At 38.4% G+C, this 22,276-nt stretch overlaps 1 protein-coding gene across 2 annotated transcripts in view; it reads left to right on the top strand.

The window, feature by feature from the left end:
• Positions 1-15,547: 15,547 nt before the first annotated feature.
• The window catches only part of LOC306660043 (cytochrome P450 2C19-like), a 42,639-nt gene continuing 35,910 nt past the window's right edge, over positions 15,548-22,276 (top strand). Inside the window, exons 1-3 of one of the 2 annotated variants that reach the window (XM_079138114.1) lie at positions 15,548-15,794; positions 20,539-20,701; positions 20,865-21,014. In XM_079138114.1, the coding sequence (XP_078994240.1) occupies positions 15,627-15,794; positions 20,539-20,701; positions 20,865-21,014 (481 nt within the window). In that variant the 5' untranslated portion in view covers positions 15,548-15,626. The remainder of the gene's footprint in view (positions 15,795-20,538; positions 20,702-20,864; positions 21,015-22,276) is intronic. The other variant, XM_079138113.1, reaches the window with a different exon arrangement.

A 22,276-nucleotide genomic window follows, 5' to 3' on the forward strand; every position in this document is an offset into this window, starting at 1 on the left:
AACAATTTCTCTCAGCTGGCAGCAATTCATAGACTACAGACTGCAACTTTGTGCAAAACCTACAAGGATTCTGTTAGTACCCAGTGGATCCTAAATAGTTGTTTCCTTCACTCTCTTACACTGCTTCTCAGCCCATAGTCTTCTCTTTCTTAATGGTTTTATTGAGGTATGAATGAAAAATAAAAAATATATATATTTAGAGTTAAAATGTGATACTATTTATGTGGACCTTGCCAATTGATTACCACAACCCAGCTCATTGTTAATGTTTTCAAGTGTGTGGTGAAAACATGTTAGCAAATTTTAGGTGTGAGATGCTTTATTATTTGCTGTAGTCACATTGCTGTGCCTTATTTCTCCAGTGCTTATTCACCTTGTAACTGAATATCTGTACCCTTGGACCAACATCTCACCTTTTTTCCCATATCCCAGACCCCAATAACCACCATTCTACTCTCTATTACTGTGAGTTTGCTGCTTTTTGCTTTGTTTTGTAAGATTCTTCATGTAAGTGAGATCATTGGTAAAGTTCTTCCTGTTTGGCTATTTCCCTCATCGTAAAATCCTCCAGGCTCATTCCATACTATAGTAAGTAGTAGGAAGTCCTTTTTAAAGGTGGAATAAGATTCTATTTTATGTATAAATCACATTTGAATTATGCAGTCAGTCACTAGTGGATGCTTAGATTGATGTCATCCTTACCTTTAGCAGACAATCCTGTAATGAATATGAAGAGTGGATATCTTTTGGACATACTGATTTCATGTATTTGGATATATACTAAGAATTGGGCTTACTGGATCATATGATAGTCATATTTTTCAGTATTTTTAGGAAGCTCTACTGTCATTTCTGTAATGACTGTATCAATTTATATTCCCACCACCATGGAACAATATTTACTTCTTTTCTACGTCTTTGCCACCACTTGCTATGTTTTGACTTTGATAACAGCAATTCTATCATGTGTGTGTTGATATCTCACTGTGTATTTTAGTCACCTCTGTTACTGCTATGACTAAAAGGTCCCAACCAGAACAACTATATAGGAGAAAAAGTTTATTTGGGGACTCACGGTTTCAGAAGTCTTAGTTCATATATGGCTGGCTCCATTCCTTGGGACTCAATGTGAGACAGAAAATCATGGTAGAAGAGTGTGGCAGAGGGAAACAGCTCACATTGTGATCAGCAAGCAAAGAGAGAGAGAATCTCCACTTGCTAGATTAAAACACATACCCCAAACAATACCCCAACGAACTGTTTCCTCCAGTCATACCCCACCTGCCTCTAGCTACTACTCAGTTAATCCCATCAAGGATTAATTCACTGATAAGGTTAAGGCTATCACTCAATCATTTCTCCTCCAAACCTTCTTGTGTCCTCTCACACATGAGCATTTGGGGGACCCTTCACATCCAAACCATAACATTGTGGTTTTTAATTGCATTTCCCTGATGATAAGTGATGTGAGCATCTTTTCATATACCTGTTGACAATTTGCATGGTTTTGGAAAAGTACCTATTGATATTCTTTGTCAATTTTTTATTAGTTGATTTTAGTTATGAATAACGTCAGAGCCCACTTGTGGATTTAATTACTGGGGCTCATTTTGACATACTTCTAAAGGCATGAAATATAATGTGTTGTACTTCAGACATCAGTGCTTCCCCTTTACTTCCCTTCTCCCTTTCACTTTTTCCTTTCCTATACTGATATTTCTTCTGTTGTTTTTAGGGTTTCTATCAGAGTAGTGCCTTGTGGATATACTCAAAGGTAGATTTATTTTAGTATGTTCATATATGTACTTAGGAATTTTGGTCAGAATCATTCCATCAGTTTTCAATTTTTTCATCCCCTCACTCTCTCCTCCATCCCTTTCTTCTCCTCCACTAATTTTTTCTATTTTTTTGGAATGCCACATTTAACTCTTGCCTCTTACTTTGGTGTAGCTTCTGCATCTCAGAGAAAACATTCCATCCTGGACTCTCTGGATCTGGCTTATTTCATTTAGCCTGATGATCTCCAGTTTCATCTATTTTCTACCTTGTCATTATTAATAAGGTTATTTGTGAAGGGTTTTTAGTTTAATTTTAATTTTGATTTTGATTTTTTTAGTTTCTTATATATTTTGGATGCTATTTTCTCCATTTTATTGTTTCTTTTAGTGTGTAGAAATATTTTTAGCATGATTCAGTCTCACTTTTGTATCTATTGTTTTTTGCATGAGCTTTTGTTGTAAAATAAATAAAAAGAAAACCCTGTTAAAATAGCACTCTAAAAAATGAAAGAGAAGCATTTCAGATGCTGTAGAATGTAGGTCCAAGAGGAAGGGATGGGCAAATTTGATTTATGGTCACTAAGATATAGATTGGCAAAATAAGCCCTGGCATTGTGTTGTGCAGTAGGGTAATGATAGATAATGTACTGCTGTTTTCAATACCACTAGAAGAAAGGATTTATAATATTTTTGTCCCTAATAAATGATAAATAGTTGAGGAGATAGGTGTTTTTCCTTGATAGCACAAGCTTTTTGAGTCCTTCATATATTCTAGATGATAATCCTATTAAGAGTAGTCATGCGGGTTTTTCAAGATGGCGGCCTAGAGGGTGGCTGCATTTCATGTTGCTCCAGGACTCAGGATTCAAAAGAGGAGATATTGAGACGCTTGGGTCCAACTCAAAGCAGCCGGGTGACTCTCACCCCATGGGGGGGCATCCCGGATGGGACGGGGGTCCCGGAATGCAGGAAACTTTGTGAAGTAGAACTGCCGGCGAGACGCCCCTCCCCCCGCTGGAGCAGTGAACTCCGACAGCTGGGAGCGCCGTAAAGGAGGCCGCTCGGCACAGCGCTGGGACTCGGAGCAACCACTGGGGCTCCGGCGGCTGCCCAGGGGAAGAGTGGCGAGGAGAACTGTGTGGACTCAGGACACCGGGGCCTGCCCTGAGGAGGAGGAGAGAAGCGTGGCCACTTGGATTCAGAGAGACTGCACCAGAGCTACAGGCGGTTGCCAGAGGAGAAGCTGCGCGGCGAGCTGTTTGGAATCAGAACGACGCTTCTGAACACCGGGGCCTGCCCTGAGGACTAGGAGGAGGAAGAGGAGCGCGGCCGCTTGGATTCGGGTGACTACACCAGAGCTACAGGCGGTTGCCAGAGAAGGGGCTGCGTGGCGAGCTGTTTGGACTCTGACCACTTCTGAACCCCGGGGCCTGCCAGAGGAGGAGGAGGAGAAGGAGGAGGAGGAGCACGGCGGGTCCTTTGGACTCGCAGTGACTGCATTAGCGCTCCAGGCGGCTGCTCAGAGGAGAAGGCGAGTGGTGAGTTGTTTGGTCTTAAAGTGACAGCTCCTGAACACAGGGGGACTGCCTGGAGGAGAAGCGTGGTGGGACGCTTGGTCTTGAGTGGCCGCACCTGAGCTCCGGGCGGTGCCCAGAGGACCCGTGCAGCGGGTCACGTGGATTCAGAGCCACTCAGAGGGACTGCTCCTGAACACCCGGGGGGTTATCTGGAGAAGGAGGAGGAACGGGGAGGGTCACTTCGACTCGGAGCGATTGATTGCCCCGGGCTACGGGTGGTTGGTGGGAGGAGGAGGCACGAAGTGAGTTTCTTGGACTCCTAGTGACCGCACTGGCATACTGGGCGGTTGTCTGGAGGAAGAGGCCTGTGGCGGGTCTCTGGGACTCAGAGCGATTGTTCGGGGCCACAGGTGGCTGCTCAGAGGAGGGGCCACGCAGCCAGGCGATTAGGTGCAGAGCAGGGTCCCAGGATCTAGGAGGCTTCTGGGTGGAAGAGCCGCACAGAGACAGGCTTAGGGCGGAGCGAAGGTTCCAGGCCTGTGGGCAAATTCTCTGAGGAGGGGCAGCCTAAGGAGATTCATCTGCGAAGGGTGAGGCTCCCAGGCCCAGGAGGTAGGGCCGGGCCCCTGGAAACTTTGCAGAGGAAGGCAGCCCAGCCCAGGCAGTAGCTGTAAATTGAGGGGAACCTCTAGGAGGAAACTGACCAGCGAGACCTCCCCACTGGGTGAGTCTTCCCTGCCTGGTGAGGTTTCCCCACAAGGACGGTAAAACCAGAGACACAGGCCCAAACAGGCCTTGCCTCAGCCCACAGCCTAGGTCCCCTTTGGATGACCATTGGTTAACAAGTGGAGGCACCTCTGCCCACTAGCAGGGAATATACCCCACCTGAAGGCCACCACTCCTAGAGAGGCAGCTTCCTTGTGGAGCACCGCATTATCAACTTCCTCCAAGACTTCAGCCTACTGAAGGCTAAGAGGGGATATATAGAAATCTTCAGGGACATTGTAAATCAACAGAGGAAATCTGCAATATCTCAGCGGTCCACTGATACCTGAACAATATGAGAAAACAAGGAAAGAAAATGATGCAAACAAATCTAGATGTTACATCAATAAAACCCAATGACAGCATGGCAGAAGAAATGACAGAAAAGGAGTTCAGAATGTACATAATTAAAATGATCAGAGAAGCAAACGATGAGATGAAAGAGCAAATGCAAGCATTGAATGATCGCACCAATCGACAGTTAAAAGAGCAAATACAGGAAGCAAAAGATCATTTCAATAAAGAGTTAGAGATATTGAAAAAAAACCAAACAGAAATTCTTGACATGAAGGAAACAATAAACCAAATTAAGAACTCCATAGAAAGCATATCCAATAGGATAGAACACCTGGAAGACAGAACCTCAGACATTGAAGACAAAATATTTAACCTTGAAAACAAAGTTGAACAAACAGAGAAGATGGTAAGAAATCATGAACAGAATCTACAAGAACTATGGGATATCATGAAAAGGCCAAATTTAAGAATTATTGGGATTGAGGAAGGTCTAGAGAAACAAGCCAAAGGAATGAACAACCTATTCAATGAAATAATATCAGAAAATTTCCCAAATCTGAAGAATGAAATGGAAAATCAAGTTCAAGAGGCTTATAGGATTCCAAATACACAAAATTACAAGAGACCCACACCAAGGCACATTATAATGAAAATACCTAACATACAAAATAAAGACAGAATTTTAAAGGCTGTGAGAGAAAAGAACCAAATTACATTCAGGGGGAAACCAATACGCATATCAGCAGATTTTTCAATCCAGACCCTAAAAGCTAGAAGGTCCAGGAACAACATTTTTCAAGCCCTGAAAGAAAATGGATGCCAACCAAGAATCTTATACCCAGCAAAACTTACCTTCAAATTTGACGATGAAATAAAATCCTTCCATGATAAACAAAAGCTAAAAGAATTTACAAAAAGAAAGCCAGCATTACAGAACATTCTCAACAAAATATTCCATGAGGAAGAGATGAAAAACAAAGAAGCAAATCAGCAAAGGGAGGAATTATCCTAAAGGAATTGTCAAATAAAGGAGGAAACAAGTTGTGTCAAACAAATAAATAAACAAAATTTAAAAAATGAACCAAATGACCGGGAAACCAAATCATTTCTCTATAATAACCCTGAATGTTAATGGCCTGAATTCATCAATCAAAAGACATAGACTGGCAGACTGGATTAAAAAGAAAGATCCAACAATATGTTGCCTGCAAGAGACTCACCTCATAGAAAAAGATACCCATAGATTAAAGGTGAAAGGATGGGGAAAAACATACCATGCACATGGACTCAGCAAAAAAGCTGGAGTATCCATCCTCATTTCCGATAATGTGGACTTCAAGCCAAAGTTAGTCAGAAGGGATAAAGAAGGTCATTTCATACTGCTTAAGGGAAGCATAAATCAGCAAGATATAACAATCGTAAACATCTATGCCCCAAACAGTGGCTCATCTATGTATGTCAAACAAATCCTTCTCAATTTCAGAAACCAAATAGACCACAACACAATAATACTGGGTGATTTTAACACGCCGCTCTCACCACTGGACAGATCTTCCAGACAAAAATTGAACAAAGAAACCATAGATCTCAATAACACAATCAATAATTTAGACTTAACGGACATTTATAGAATATACCATCCAACCAAGAGCGAATACACTTTCTTCTCAGCAGCACATGGATCCTTCTCTAAAATAGACCATATATTATGCCACAAAGCTAATGTTAGCAAATACAAGAAGATAGAGACACTAGCATGTATTCTATCAGATCATAATGGATTGAAGTTAGAAATAAATGAAAGAGTAAAACACAGAAACTATTCCAACATCTGGAGATTAAACAATATGCTATTATATGATGAATGGATAACAGAAGATATTAGGAAGGAAATTTAAAAATTCTTAGAGGTAAATGAGAACAAAGAAACATCATATCAAAACCTCTGGGACACTATGAAAGCAGTACTTAGAGGGAAATTTATTTCATGGAGCGCATTTAATAAAAGAAGTAAAACTCAACAAATAAACAACCTAACACTACAGCTCAAAGCCCTAGAAAAAGAAGAACAGAACAGCACCAAAAGTAGTAGAAGACAGGAAATAGTTAAACTCAGAGCTGAAATCAATGAAATTGAAACAAAAGAAACAATACAAAAAATTGACAAAATAAATAGTTGGTTCTTCGAAAAAATAAACAAAATTGATAAACCTTTAGCCACACTAACAAAGAGAAGACGAGAGAAAACCCAAATCACTAAAATTCGGAATGAACAAGGAATATCACAACAGACAGGATTGAAATACAAAACATAATTAGAAGCTATTTTGAAAATCTATACTCCAACAAAATAGAAAATTTCGAAGACATCAACAGGTTTCTAGAGACATATGAATTGCCTAAACTGAATGAGGAGGACATACAGAATTTAAATAGACCAATTTCAAGTACTGAAATAGAAGAAGTCATCAAAAGCCTACCAACAAAGAAAAGTCCGGGACCAGATGGGTTCTCAGCCGAGTTCTACAAAACCTTTAAGGAAGAGCTCATTCCAATACTTCTCAAAGTATTCCATAAAATAGAAGAGGAGGGAACCCTCCCAAACTCATTCTATGAAGCCAATATCACACTGATACCTAAACCAGACAGAGACTCATCAAGGAAAGAAAATTTCAGACCAATATCCTTAATGAACATCGACGCAAAAATTCTCAACAAAATTTTAGCAAATCGCATACAAAAACATATTAAAAAGATAGTGCACCATGATCAAGTTGGTTTCATCCCAGGGATGCAAGGTTGGTTCAACATCAGGAAATCAATAAACGTAATTCACCATATTAATAGACTTAAAGTCAAGAATCACATGATTATTTCAATAGATGCAGAAAAAGCATTTGATAAAATACAGCACCCCTTCATGCTCAAAACTCTAGAAAAAATAGGGATAGTGGGAACATTCCTTAACATTGTAAAGGCCATTTATGCTAAGCCCATGGCTAATATCATTCTAAATGGTGAAAAACTGAAAGCATTCCCCCTAAAAACTGGAACAAGGCAGGGATGCCCTCTTTCACCACTTCTATTCAACATCGTTCTTGAGACTCTGGCCAGAGCAATTAGACAAACCAAAGAAATTAAAGGGATACGAATTGGAAAAGAAGAACTCAAACTATCCCTGTTCGCTGATGACATGATTATATATTTAGAGGAACCTGGAAATTCCACCAGAAAACTCTTAGAACTCATAAGTGATTTCAGTAAAGTAGCAGGTTACAAGATCAATGCCCATAAATCCAACGCATTTTTATACATAAGTGATGAATCTTCAGAAAGAGAAATTAGGAAAACTACCCCATTCACAATAGCATCGAAAAAAATAAAATACTTGGGAATCAATCTCACAAAAGAGGTGAAAGACCTCTACAATGAGAACTATACAACACTAAAGAAATTAAAGAACACCTTAGAAGATGGAAAGATCTTCCATGTTCTTGGATAGGAAGAATAAATATTGTCAAAATGGCCATACCTCCTAAAGTGCTATACAAATTCAATGCAATTCCAATTAAAATCCCAATGACGTACCTTACAGAAATAGAGCAAGCAATTATGAAATTCATCTGGAAGAATAAGAAACCCAGAATAGCTAAAGCAATCCTTAGCAGGAAGAGTGAAACAGGGGGTATTGCAATACCAGATCTTCAACTCTACTACAAAGCAATAGTAACAAAAACGGCATGGTATTGGTACCAAAAGAGAAAGGTAGATCAATGGTATAGAATAGAGGACAAGGACACAAACCCAAATAAATACAATTTTCTCATACTAGACAAAGGGGCCAAAAATATGCAATGGAGAAAAGATAGCCTCTTCAACAAATGGTGCTGGGAGAATTGGAAATCCATATGCAACAGAATGAAACTAAACCCATATCTCTCACCATGCACGAAACTAAACTCAAAATGGATTAAGGACCTCGGAATCAGACCAGAGACCCTGCAGATTATAGAAGAAAAAGTAGGTCCAAATCTTCACCTTGTTGGTCTAGGATGAGACTTCCTTAACAGGACTCCCATAGCACAAGAAATAAAAGCTAGAATCAACCACTGGGATAGATTCAAACTAAAAAGCTTTCTCTCAGCAAAGGAAACTATCAGCAATGCGAAGAAAGAGCCTACAGAGTGGGAGAATATCTTTGCCAATCATACTTCAGATAGAGCACTAATCTCCAGAATCTATAAAGAACTCAAAAAACTCTACTCCAAGAATTCAAATAGTCCAGTCAACAAATGGGCTAAGGAAATGAATAGACACTTCACAGAAGAAGATCTACAAGCAATCAACAAACATATGGAAAAATGTTCAACATCTCTAGTAATAAGAGAAATGCAAATCAAAACCACCCTAAGGTTCCATCTCACCCCAATTAGAATGGTGATTATCAAGAATACGAGCAACAACAGGTGTTGGCGAGGATGTGGGGAGAAAGGTACACTCATACACTGCTGGTGGGGCTGCAAATTAGTGCAGCCACTCTGGAAAGCAGTGTGGAGATTCCTCAGAAAACTTGGAATGGAACCACCATTTGACCCAGCTATCCCACTCCTTGGCCTATACCCAAAGGACTTAAAATCTGCATACTACAGAAATACAGCCACATCAATGTTCATAGCTGCTCAATTCACAATAGCCAGACTGTGGAACCAACCTAGATGCCCTTCAATTGATGAGTGGATAAAGAAACTGTGGTATATATATACAATGGGAATATTACTCAGCCATAAAGAATGATAAAATTATGACATTTGCAGGCAAATGGATGAAATTGGAGAATATCATGCTAAGTGAGATAGGCCGATCTCAAAAAGCAAAGGACGAATGATATCGCTGATAAGTGGAGGATGACACATAATGGGGGGGAGGGAAGGGTTAGAGTTAGGGTTAGGGAGGGGGGCAAGTATGGAGGAAGGAACTACTGTATAGAGGGTAAAGAGGGGTGGGAGGGGTGGGGGGAAGGGAAAAAATAACAGAATGAATCAAACAACATTGCTCTATGTAAATTTATGATTACACAAATGGTATGCCTTTACGCCATGTACAAACAGAGAAACAACATGTATCCCATTTGTTTACAATAAAAAAAAAAAAACCAAAAAAAAAAAAAAAAAAGAGTAGTCATGTACAACTACAATAATGGGATCTAAATTATAATAAGTTAAACTCTATATATGTATAATATGTCAAAATACAGTGTGTGAAAATGCAAAATACAAAGTACAATCTACTGTGCTTTTTAACTTTTTTACAAAAGCTTCTATAAAGGACAAATAAAAAGAACACATTACAAAGTTTGTATATCACGATTGACTGGTTTCTCTCTAGGGATGTAAGATGGTTCAACATAAGCAAATCAATACATATAATTAATTACTATATAGAACAAGTAAAAATGTTACAGAAAATAAAAAATAAAAATTTTAAAACAGAGTACCTGGCAAAGATTTTTTACAGTTCTGTAGGATCTCTTTGCATGCTCTTAATTTTTTTTTTAGTTTCTTCAGTTTTTGTTATGAATTGGTGCTAAATTTTTAAAAAGACTTTTTTCTATTTCTACTGAGATGTTCATGTGATTTCGTTCCTTATTTCTACTTGTGATTCATTATATGTATTGATTTTTTTTATGTTGAACCATCTTACATCCCTAGAAAGAAACCAATCAGTCATGATATACAAACTTTGTAGTGTGTTCTTAAATATAATGTGCTAATATTTTATTAAGGAAATTTGCATCTATGTTTAGTGGGGATATTGGTCTCTAGTTTTCTTGCCTGGATATATCCTCTTATCTGTCCTGAAACCAAAACTGGTTAAAATGGTCCTCAGTTTCTCTGCTTGCCTGTGCAAGGTAGGATAGAATGAGAAGTGCTATATATTAGACTTTTGTCCAGAAATATGAGACTGAGCCACTCCCAAGATAGTTCTAATGCAGACTTGTAAGTGAAATGTTTCTATGTTTGGAGTCTAGTTCTTATCAAATCACAGAAATTTTGTCAGGTGGCATATACTTTGGAGAAATTAGATATGAGTCTAATATGCCTAGAGTCAGGCATATACTGATCTCTGCTGGGCATCTGACATTCATGGGTCTCTGAGAATTCTACTCACAGGGCAGGGTAACCAACAGCATTGGGTGGATGGGGCATGGCAGGTTTCACACACTCTACCACCCCCAGATATGGCCTTCTAAGGCACAGTCCCCAAAGGCAGTCATGCCTTTCTATTCAGCTTAACCATCTTATTCAGTTGGTCCCAGGAAGCAGCACACAAAGGAAAAGTGAGTTGCCCTCACCTCCATATCTCTGAATCGATCCCCCGGGTCCAATTTCTCTGTGCCAGTTTGAATTATGTTCTGCCAGGAGTTCCCAATATCACATGGTAGATATTGACTAGGATCTTGTTTCAATATTTGCTATGATCTTCCAGGTTCCTGTACAACAAGTTCCAATGTGACCTGTTGATGCTCTTTACCACAGCTCTCTGCTTAAATTTTGAGAAACATGGACACTTTTCAAACACTAGCTCACTATGTCACCTCTCATTTAGCTATAGTTAGAGCGCCTTTCTGTTTTACTGATGTTCCTGTGCCAAAGTTGTTTGAATGGTTTTTCTTTCTTTCTTTGTGCAAATCCTCCCCTCTGTGGTGACCTGACTCTGCTACTGCTAGTAATTTGACTCCAATGTACCCTTTCTTGTCATCTGTTCAAAACACCAGAATTTTAGTCTTTGGCAGTCCAATATACACTCATCTTGCTGAGAAGTAGTATTTCCACTGCTTCCTTTTATGTTCTTTAAATTTTAAATTGACACATGATATCTGTTAATATTTATGAGGTACAGTATGATAATTCAATGCATGTAAAATGCATAATGATTATCACTTTAAATTATCATTTTTACTTCCTTGAACAGTTATCACTTCAGGTGTTGGAAAAATTCAGACTCTTCATTTGTAGTTGTTTTGAAATTATTATTTAATGAAAATATTTACATACAAGCAAACAGCTCTAGCCCATAGAGATTGATGTGTCTGTATCTGTGAGTGGCTTCAGGTTAAGGCCTCCTGTCCATATATTTGGGCAGTGATGAGAAATACCTCTGATGTGAGAATAACTGAGGTGGGATTTTAGAATCCATAAGACCTGGATTCTAAAGCAAGAGTTTGTACTGCATGCTTGGTGACATTTCTCCTTGCTATGTCACCAATATCCTATTTCTAAACTTAATTAAATTAAGGTAGTAGGCGAGTGGATCTCTGACATTACTTGTGTCTCTGTTTGCAATCCTTTTTATACATTTTAGCATGCATTAATTATACATATTAGCATGGCTCTGGTGGTAATTCATCACTTGTAGACATCATTTATTAATCAAATCCAATCTCCCTTTATTACACCTTTTCCTTCCCACTGTAGCCAAACCTCTAGTCATCACTATTGTAAACCCAAGTTGATCTATCTTTTGTTCAGTATATGATAGTACTTGTCATTCTGTTTCTGGCTTATTTCACTTAAATAATGGCTTGTGGTTCCAACCATTTTGGTGCAGTCATCAGAGTTCATTCTTTTTTTAAGAATGAATGGCATCCCATTGTGTACACACACCTCATGCTCTCTGTCTGCTCATTTGTTTATGGCCCCTAAACTGATTCCCTATCTGAGGTTTTGTGAATAGTGCTACAGTAAACTTGAACATGCAGGAATTTCTTTGGGATGCTGATATCATTTCCTTTGGCTCTTCATGTACAGAGAAGTGATACCTGTTGTTGTGGGTTGAAGATGAGGTGTTCCCCCTCTAAAAGTTCCTGTATTTGTGTCAGAATGTGGAATGAAGGATTGTGAGAGCTGTAACTTAATTGATCCATCCAGTTTAAATGGACTGGTGATAATTGTGGATAGGGTGTAGGCAGGTGGGGCACAGCTGGAGGAGGTGGTCACTGGGTGTGTGCCTTGGAAGGGTCCTGTTCCCTGTCCTGTTCTCCCATTCCCTCTCTCTCCCCGTCACCCCCTCTCTGTTCATTGCTGCCATTGGAGGCAGCATCTTCCCTTCATGACTCACTTCCCCCAGCCTACGTGTCTGTCTGTGGATGAATGAATAAATAAAACATAGTATGTATACACAATGGAGTTTTATTCAACAATAAAGAAAAGTGAAATTGTGTCATTTGCAGGAAAATGGATGGAACTTGAAAAAATTATGTTAAGTAACATAAGCCAAACTCAGAAGATCAATGTATGTTTTCTCTTGTATGTAGAAGGCAGAGAGGAAAATGGAAAAGAAACGTATGGGGAATATCATGAAAATCAAAGGAAGATCAGTAGAGGAAAGGGACCAGGGGGAGGGAGGAGCTGAAGGAAAGGGGAAATTCTAGTGAATGATGTTGGCCAAATTATACTTTTCTATTTTGTCTACGTACGCATATGCAACAGCAACTTCCACCATTAAGTACATCTGATATACTAATAAAAGAGGAGACAAAATAAAGCAACAAAAATTTAAAGATCATCTGGTCATTCTTTAATTGGATCACTTTGCATTTTAGTTTTTGTTTGTTTGTTTGTTTTTGGGTGTTAAACTTTTGTCACACAAACACATGGACAATATTTCTATTACCTGTATGCTGATTCTTCACTCTATTGGTTGTTTACTTTGTTGTGTAAGATCATTTTAATTTGATGTAATATATTTGTGCATTTTTGTTTTTGTTTTCTGTGCTTTGAGATCATATGCAAAAAAAATCATTGCCTCCATCAAAGCCATGCAGAATCTTTCCTGTATCTTCTAGCAGTTTTAGAATGACTTTAGCATGTCTTATGTTTATGTATTTGACACCAGCCACTTTGAGTTGATTTTGTGCAGAGGAGAGGTAAGAGTCAACTTTCAATTCTTCGCACGTGGAATTTATAATTCTCACAGCTGTACTGAAAAGGGTGACTTTCTCCAATGTATGTTTTTGGCTTCTTTTATCAGAGCCAGTTTCCACAGATTTATGAGTTCATTTCTGGGACTTCTATTTTTTCCCTTGGTCTATGTGTGTGTTTATGCTACTGTTCTCACTATGCCTCTGTCCTATGTCTGGAAATTAGGAATCAAGATGATGCTTTCAGTTTTGTTCTTTTTGTTCAAGATGATATTGGCTTTTTGGTTTTTATATGATTCTGTATAAATTTTAGGACTATTTTCCTAGTCCTATAAAGAATTTCATTGGTGTTTTCATGGGGATTGTATTTAATCTGTAAAATTTTTTGAATTTTATGAACTTTTCAACAGTACTAATTCTTCTAATGCATGAACATGAGACAGAGGCTTTACATTCTCTCTCTCTCTCTCTCTCTCTCTCTCTCTCTCTCACACACGCACGCACACACACACGTGTGTGTGTGCGTGTTGTATTTAATTTCTTTAATCAATGCTTTGTAAAGATGTAGAGATCTTTCACTTCCTTGGCCAAATATTTTCCTATATAATTAACTTTCTCTTGTACTTTTTATGAATGGGATTCCTTTCATGATTTCTTTCTCAGAAATCCTCTTATTAGTATATAAATATTCTACTGATTTTATTAATATTGATATTGCTTTCTGCAAATTTCTGAATTATTTCTAGTAGTCTTTTGGAGGAGTCTTTAAATTTTTCTCTATTCAGAATCATATAATCCGCAAACAGAAAATTTGACATTTCTCCTTCCTATTTACATCTTATATTTCTTTATCTTATTGCTCTGACTAAATCTTGTACTTCTATATTTAGTAAGAACTGTGATAATGAAAACCTTTAGTTTGTTCTACATTTAGGGGAAATGATTTATTGTTTCTCCATTTATTTTTATACTGACTGCATTTTTGCTCTTCATAGCCTTAATTATGTTAGGGTACAATACTTCAGCAGCTATTTTGTTCAGGGTTTTTATCATGAAATTATTGGTGATTTTATGAAATGCTTTTTTTAATCCTTCACTGTGTTGCTGTGATGTATTATATTAATTAATTTGCCTATGTGAAGCCACCTATGCGTCACTTGGAAAAATCAAGCTTCATCATGGTGAATGATCTTTTAGATGTACTGTTGAATTTTATTTGCTAGTACTTTTTGAGAATTTTTGCTGTACATCAATGATATTGATCCATAGATTTTTTTGCTGTGTTCTTTTATGGTTTCTGTATCAGAATGATGCTGGACTTGAAGAATGAGTATGAGTTTCTTTATTGAAAATTGTACGGAATTTTTGTCAAAACACAATGTTGTTTGTTCTGTGAGTTTACTATAATTCAGCAGTGAAGGCATCTTGGTGGTCTATGAACTTGGTGGTCAGTGTGGTGTTTGCTTCAATTGTGTGACTATTGATACAATATGATATGTAATATGTACATGTAACATGTAATGGTGGGCCATAGCACACAATTATGGGCATTAGAGCTCATTCAAATTCCAGTTCTGACCCCTGTAATCTGTGTGAATGATGGTCTCCTAGGTTCACAAAATCTCTGTTTCCCCATTTGTCAAATAAAAAATAATAGTCTCTGCCCTGTGGTCCCTAGGATCTGGGGAGTTGGGATGTTAAATAGCAAATGCTATGTACATTTACTTAGTTACATGATGATGTGTGTTTTGTATTTCAAAATGTTTAAGTTGTATTACCTAGTTTATGCTTAGAAACTTGGGATGTTAATTCAACATTTTAATATATTTAAAAAACTTGATTTTCAATGACAAACTATCTTACTGTTTGATGAAGTATTACATGTTCATTACATGTTTATTTTTATATAAAAGTCCGAGATACACTTATTTCTTCCAAGTCATGAATTTCCAACCAGTCATCAATCTGAGAATGCAGCATGTTGAGCAATATTTTGGATCAAATGGTTCATTTTTTTCTTAATCCTACCTGCACTTTGGTAGCAGCAGAGGTCGTGTGCTTGTGTGTATATTTTCATGCTTGTTTGTTTTAAATGCCTATTCCTGTGATCTATCCCAGAGTGACTGAACTAGATTGCTATGGATAGAAGTTTGGAAAGCAGAGAGAGTAAACAACAGTTTGTTTTTATCTTTATCAGATGACCATTGTACACTTGGAAGGGATCAGTACTTATCTAGTTGATTGCCTCATTGATTTCTGTTAAAGGGACACGTTTTGAATAACAGGGAGCACTATAAAAGCTTTACATTGATTGCAAGCTCACAGTTTTCTCAGTAGTAGAAGGCTTCAATGGATCCAGTTGTGGTCCTGGTGATCAGTCTCTCCTGTTTACTTCTCCTCTCACTATGGAGACAGAGATCTGGGAGAGGCAAACTCCCACCTGGACCCATGCCTCTGCCAATCCTTGGGAATATCCTGCAGATAGATGCTAAAAACTTCCCCCAATCCTTAACTAATGTAAGTATGTCGATGCTTCTCCAGTGGCTTGTAAAGGGTAAATAAATCAATCCTTCATTTTAAATTAAATATATGCATGAGGCAATTTGTTAAAACAGATTGTTGCACAGCAGATACTCTGTGGATTTTGATATTTCCCTTGATTTTTGAAGTTTTCTGTTCTTAGAGGTATGTAGTTTCTATTCTTGGAGTGTAATGAAACAATGCAACTGTGATAAAAGAAACATTTAAATTTAATACTTTGATGTCAATATTAAAATTGCAAATGTCTAGAGTACCCCTGGTCTTCATTGTTTCATAGTCATTTGCTGGGATTTTCTGTTTTCTGCACATTCTAATTTGTCCATGATGCTTTTGAGTGAATTTGTATTAAGTGTGTCTTTTATTTCCAAATTTTAACTATTTTTTCAATATCTTTCTTTATTGAAATGGTCTTTGAGTTCCTGATTTTCTCTCTTAATTCATTCCTTAGGGTTTCTTTAGTTTATTGAACATTTTGAAGATCCGTTGTTTCTTTCTTTCTCTGAAATTTCATGCTCTTTCCCATCTGTGGACTACTTTTAGGGGATTTGTGAATTTGGGGAAATATTTGTGTATTTTCCTCACGTTTTCAGAGGTCTTGGACTTGCACTTCAATTGAGATGGATTCCACTTTCCCTTTTTATAGCAATGTCCTTTTGTGTGTAGTTTTGTCTCTTTTGTTCTGGGACTTCTCTCAGTTTTTGATATTTGAGGAGGTTCAGGAGTGTGACCTGAGGTCCCCCTCTGGTGGATCCTCTTAGGGCCTGGTTGTTGGTTTCAGGTTTTTGTCTCCTCAAGTCTATGTGTTGAAGTAATGTTGAGGATGAGGTGGGGCTAGATAATGAGTGGGGTGAGATTCTTTGTTACTGGCTCAGTTGGGAGTGTTGCTTGGGAGCAGGATATTTACCGTGTGAACCCGAAGTGACCCACTCTCTTTCCAGCCCCACTTAGAGGAAGTAGTGGGCCAGGAGCAACACTATTGTCCACAGATTACAGCCTTAAGACAATGTCCAGTATCTATTTTGACATCTGGAACACTAATTGCCACCTATAGAGAAATTGAGGAATTAGCAATAAAAAACTGAATGAGATCAGTCATTAGACAGCTGGCATCTAGTAATTGCCGGTTGTGTTAATAATCATGACAACATAAATGAGGTAGGAATTGCATAAAGTATATAATTCTATATTTTATCAAATTGCACTTTCTTATGTGGAGAGAAAATAGGATAGAAAGGCCTGGGAATGTTTGAACAGTTCTAAAAATTGAAGACTGGTGAGGAATAAGATAGATCACAAATGTTGACTATAAAGTAAAAGGAATAAAAAAAAACTATGAATAGTTTACATATAACAAGAGGTAGAGGGAACAAAAAAGTTGAACCGTTATTGGGAGAAGAGAATGAAGAAGGGGCACTAAGAAGGAGAAAAACCAAGGAACAGCCAACAAGCAAATGTAAGATCAACACAATTCAAACCATGCATGAATATACCCCTCCTCTGTAAAACCAAGACCAAGTAATAAATAGATGCAGATGAAAGTAGTAGAAATGAAAGCAAAATTATATAAACATTTATGATACCGCTGGTTATCAGTGATGAGTTCAGCTTCCTCAAATGTTGAAGTTTGAACATTAGAGAAGCATGTGGAGGCAAGCATATAGAGCAGATGTTATTTAAAAGAAGTAACACAGACTTCTCCTGGGTGAGAGAAGGAGGCCATAGCTGGTATTTTGGTATCCCGAGATGTAAGAGCACCCTTCATCTTTCATAGACTGAAGGTTCCTTTGTTCTCCTGCTCTCTCCCCCCTTATCTCTCCTTCTTGCCTATGTGACTAGGCCCAGGAGATGCAGGGGGATGGCCAAAATGTGAGAAGCAGATGGGCATGGGGAGGGGCCAAATGGAGGATCCAGGCAGGAAGCAGCCCAGGGGGCATTAATTAACAACTCCCCATATGCAATTTTTGGGAGGAGTAGTATAGGCAGGTAACTTGGTGATTAAGGGCTCTGGACACATTGGCATTCCAATCTCCCAGGGGCAGTCTCCAATTTCCAGGATATAAATTGGCCTCCATTTTCTCAATTCAAACCAAACACCTATCTATCCTAACTGCCTGTCTTTAATTCTGGTTTCCTATACATATACTGAACCATTTGTGCTTTGAGAACTCACATGCACACACACACACATATACACAAACCTTGCACAATGGAAAGAAGTAAAATATAATAAAATACAATGAAATGATATTTGAAAAAAATTTTTAAGTATTGTTATTTAATTTTAAATACACATGACAGTAGAGTGTACTTGGATTGATTACACATACATGGAGGACAACTCACTGCAATGAACGATCCCATTTTTTGTGGTTGCACATAATGTGGAGTTTCACTAGTTGTGTATTCATTTATGAGCAAAGGAAAGTTATTTCTGATTCATTCCACTGTCTTTTTTCTTCCCCTCCCTTTATTCCCCTTTGTCTAATCTAATGACCTTCTATTCTTCTGCTTCATATCCTTCCTTGTTGTGGGTTAGCATTCACATATCAGAAAACGTTTGGCCTTTGTATTTTTGGTACTGGCTTATTACAATGAAAATGATATTGTCCAGTTCCATCCATTTATAGGCAAATGCCATGATTCCATTCTTCTTCATGGCTGAGTAATGTTCAAATTATTGTATATATATATCACATTTTCTTAATTCACTGATCTGTTGAAGGACACCTACTTTGGTTCCATAGATTGGCTATTGTGAATTAAGTTGATATAAACATTGACGTGGCTGTGTCACTGTAGTATGCTGATTTTTAAGTGCTTTGGGTATGAACTGAAGAGTGGGATAACTGGGTTAAATTGTGTTCCATTCCAAGTTTTCTAAGGAAAACTGCTCTCCAGAGTGATTGCACCAATTTGCAGTACCACCATCAATGTATGAATGAACATCTTCCCCCACATCCTCACCAATATTTATTGTTACTTATATTCTTACTCATTGCCATTCTGACTGGAGTTATTTCTCTAGAGATGTTGACTTTTTTATATATTTGTTGATCATTCATATTTCTTCTGTGAAATACACATTAAGTTCCTTTGCCTATTTTTTATTGGATTTTTTTTGGGTTTTGGATGTTAATTATTTTGTTAATTTGTTAATTTTTTTCTATTTTTAACTTTTATTTCTTTTTATTATCTTTTCTTAACAGTGGTATTTTCTTGAAATTTTTTTTTGCACACACACACACATATCTATTTATATACAGTAATAATATCTGTATCAATCTACTGTCCTTCTCATCCCCAAACCTCTTTGCATTCCTCACTTAGCCAGCTGCCAGACATTGTGATTAGGAGCCCCTTTATTGTAGTAGCTCTCAGCTTCCATTCTTCCATCGTAAGGTGGGATCCACTGAGTATTGCTGACAAATTGTATATTCTTGTAGTGGAAGTGGTGCAGAGTTTTACTTGGTCCTCCTACTACTTGCCACAACATGGAATGGGCCTGGAGGACTTTATGATGAGGGAAATAGCCACAAAGAAGACCTTCACTACATGATCTCACTTACATGTGGAATCTTACAAAACAAAGCGGAATGCCTCAAACTCACAGTAATAAGAGAGTAGGATGGTGGTTATTGGAGGCTGGGATGTGGGAGAAAAGGTGAGATGTTGTTCCAAAGGTACATTCGGTTACTAAGTGAATAAGCACTGGAGACATAAGGAACAGCATGGCATTTACAGTAAATAACAATGTATCTTATACCTGAAATTTACCAATGTGTTTTCACCACACACACATGAAAATGTTAATACTCAGGTGATGTACATATTAATTAGCTTCGCTGTGGGAATCAACTTGCAATGTCTACATAAACCGGAATGTCACATTTCACACTCTAAATGTATGAATTTTTTATTTTTCAATCATACCCCAGTAAAGCCATTAAAAAAAATAAAACTTTGGGCTGGGAACCAGCATCAGGGATAAAAGGAAAGTATCAACCATTCAGGGTCCACTTGTTGGTAACAGAATCCTTGTGGGTTTTGAATAAAGCTTCAGTCAGTAACCTATAGATTGCTGTGGGGTGAGATAAATTGATATGCTGCATGGATGGGCACTGGTACTCCTGGTACTCACGCTTTTGCTGTGTTAGTGATACCTGTGGTCTCAGCCTATGAGTGTTAAGATCATTTTGTGTCATCATTAAAAATATACACTCCCAGTACTCATCATGGGCTTATTCAGTCAAAATCTCTATGACACTAGCCCTTCTAATGACCCGGAAGAATTCAGCAGGGTATCTGTGCAAAGGTGGATAAGCACTGAGGACTGACTCCAGAAGTTGACAAAATGAAGGCTCAAATTTGGGTCTTCTCTTCATTAGTTATGGTATACTACAAATGAGTTTGTAACTCTCTGCCTTCACTTCCTCTGCATATAAAACAAGATAAATAAGTCCCCTAACAGCATTAATGTGAAGATTAACTCTAGTGTAGTTATGAATTGCCTAAGCCAGGCATGGACCATCACAGACCATTCATAAATGACGACTGTGATTGCCATCACATTTGTGAACAAAATCCAGAAATATTTGAAGATGCTTGTGGCACAATAAAATATAATAAGTTTAATCTGAATAATAGACTGAATCATTCCAAACATGTAGATCAAATGCTGATCTTGTTTATGAAATATTTTCACTTTCTTTCCCATTTCCAGTTGTCAAAAGTCTATGGCCCTGTGTTCACTCTGTATTTGGGTATGAGACCCACTGTGGTGTTGCATGGATATGAGGCTGTGAAGGAAGCCCTGATTGATCATGGAGAAGTATTTTCTGGAAGAGGCAGTTTCCCAGTGCCTGATAGAGTTAGTAAAGGATTAGGTAAGTGTGTGTGCTTGTGAAGTGGGTGAGCAATGGTCATGGGGATGAGGAGAAAGGAAAAGAGAAAGCCAGGTTGAGCTTGACCATCTCTGTGGCTGCCACTCGTGAGCTTCCTCTACCTCACCTGGGGTATCCCTCCTAGATTCTGCTCTCCCTCATTTAGGAGTCATTTTAACAAATGGAAACAGATGGAGAGAGATGAGGCGCTTCACACTCATGACTCTGCGGAATTTTGGAATGGGGAAGAGGAGCATTGAGAATCGAGTTCAAGAAGAAGCCCGCTGCCTTGTGGAGGAGTTGAGGAAAACCAAGTGTGAGTGACTCATCTTATCACTGTCCTTAACAGACTGCTCTCTTCTGTGTCTAGCAGACACGTTTCAGCAAGAGCCAGATGTTAATTATGGGAGCTGTCAGTCCTCATGTTGGGGGGGATGATTTGAAGCAGAGTCAGATCTGTGGATCTGTGCTGCCTGTGCACAGGCATGAGTGGGCTGCATGGTGGGTGCAAAGGTCATGTAATCCTCCTCTGACCAGCGTGATTTCTGTTTTCACATCATTGCATCATGAAGACAGAAGGTTTAGAGATCCATTCCCTTAAAGAGTTAAAGAGCAGGGTATTCCCAGGGCACATTGTGAGTTTCCCATTCCACATTTCACCACTGTCCATTGGACACAGTGGAAACATCAGCCTTAGACCCTGTGGAGCTGCAGCAAGTGAGGTGTGCTTTCACCTAACTGGACTGTGGTTGTGGCGTCATTTTCACTATCCCGCATCTCTCAGGTTTTCTCCAAAGTCTGATGTCTAGTAATTATCCTAATCTATGATTTTCCATTGATTTGCATATCTCCTGAAAAGCCTCATGAATCATGCTTATGGTAATCACTTACCTCTCCCTGTCTTCTCTACTGCCCCATGAAGTGTTTCTCACAGTGTCTCTCATTTTCAACTTGGATCCAGATGCTCTTTTTAATAAAATTTTCACTTCCAAATGAACAAGAATGTAAGTCTAAAAATCAGACTTGATCAGTAAATGACACACACAAAAAATTCCCAGGCTTCTCTAATTAGCATCTAACTCCATAGCGAAAGTGGACCTTTGTTGTGAAATCTTAGAACCCTGCAACATTGACAGACCTGGTGGAGGAGTACATGATTTGAGGCTTTGCTCTCATGCAGTGCTCCTTTTATTTATTTATTTTACTTCATTTTTCCATCTGCTTATTTTTAAATTATTCTGTTGCATTTTTCTTAATATTTAATCAGTCCACATTAATGAGGATCATTATGGTGTTCTCCCACTTCCGTGCAGCATATACTCTTTTTTTTTATTGTAAACAAATGGGATACATTTTCATTCTCTGTACATGGAGTCAAGGCATACCATTCGTGTAATCATAAATTTACATAGGGCAATATTGTTTGATTCATTCTGCCATTTTTCCCCCTTCCCCCTGACCCCACCCACCCCTATTTTCCCTCTATACAGTCCTTCCTTCCTCCATTCTTGGCCCCCTCCCTAACCCTAACCCTAAACCTAACCCTAACCCTAACACTAACCCTTCCCATCCCCCATT

Source organism: Sciurus vulgaris (genome assembly GCF_902686455.1).
Source record: "Sciurus vulgaris genome assembly, chromosome: 4".
NCBI lineage: Eukaryota > Metazoa > Chordata > Mammalia > Rodentia > Sciuridae > Sciurus > Sciurus vulgaris.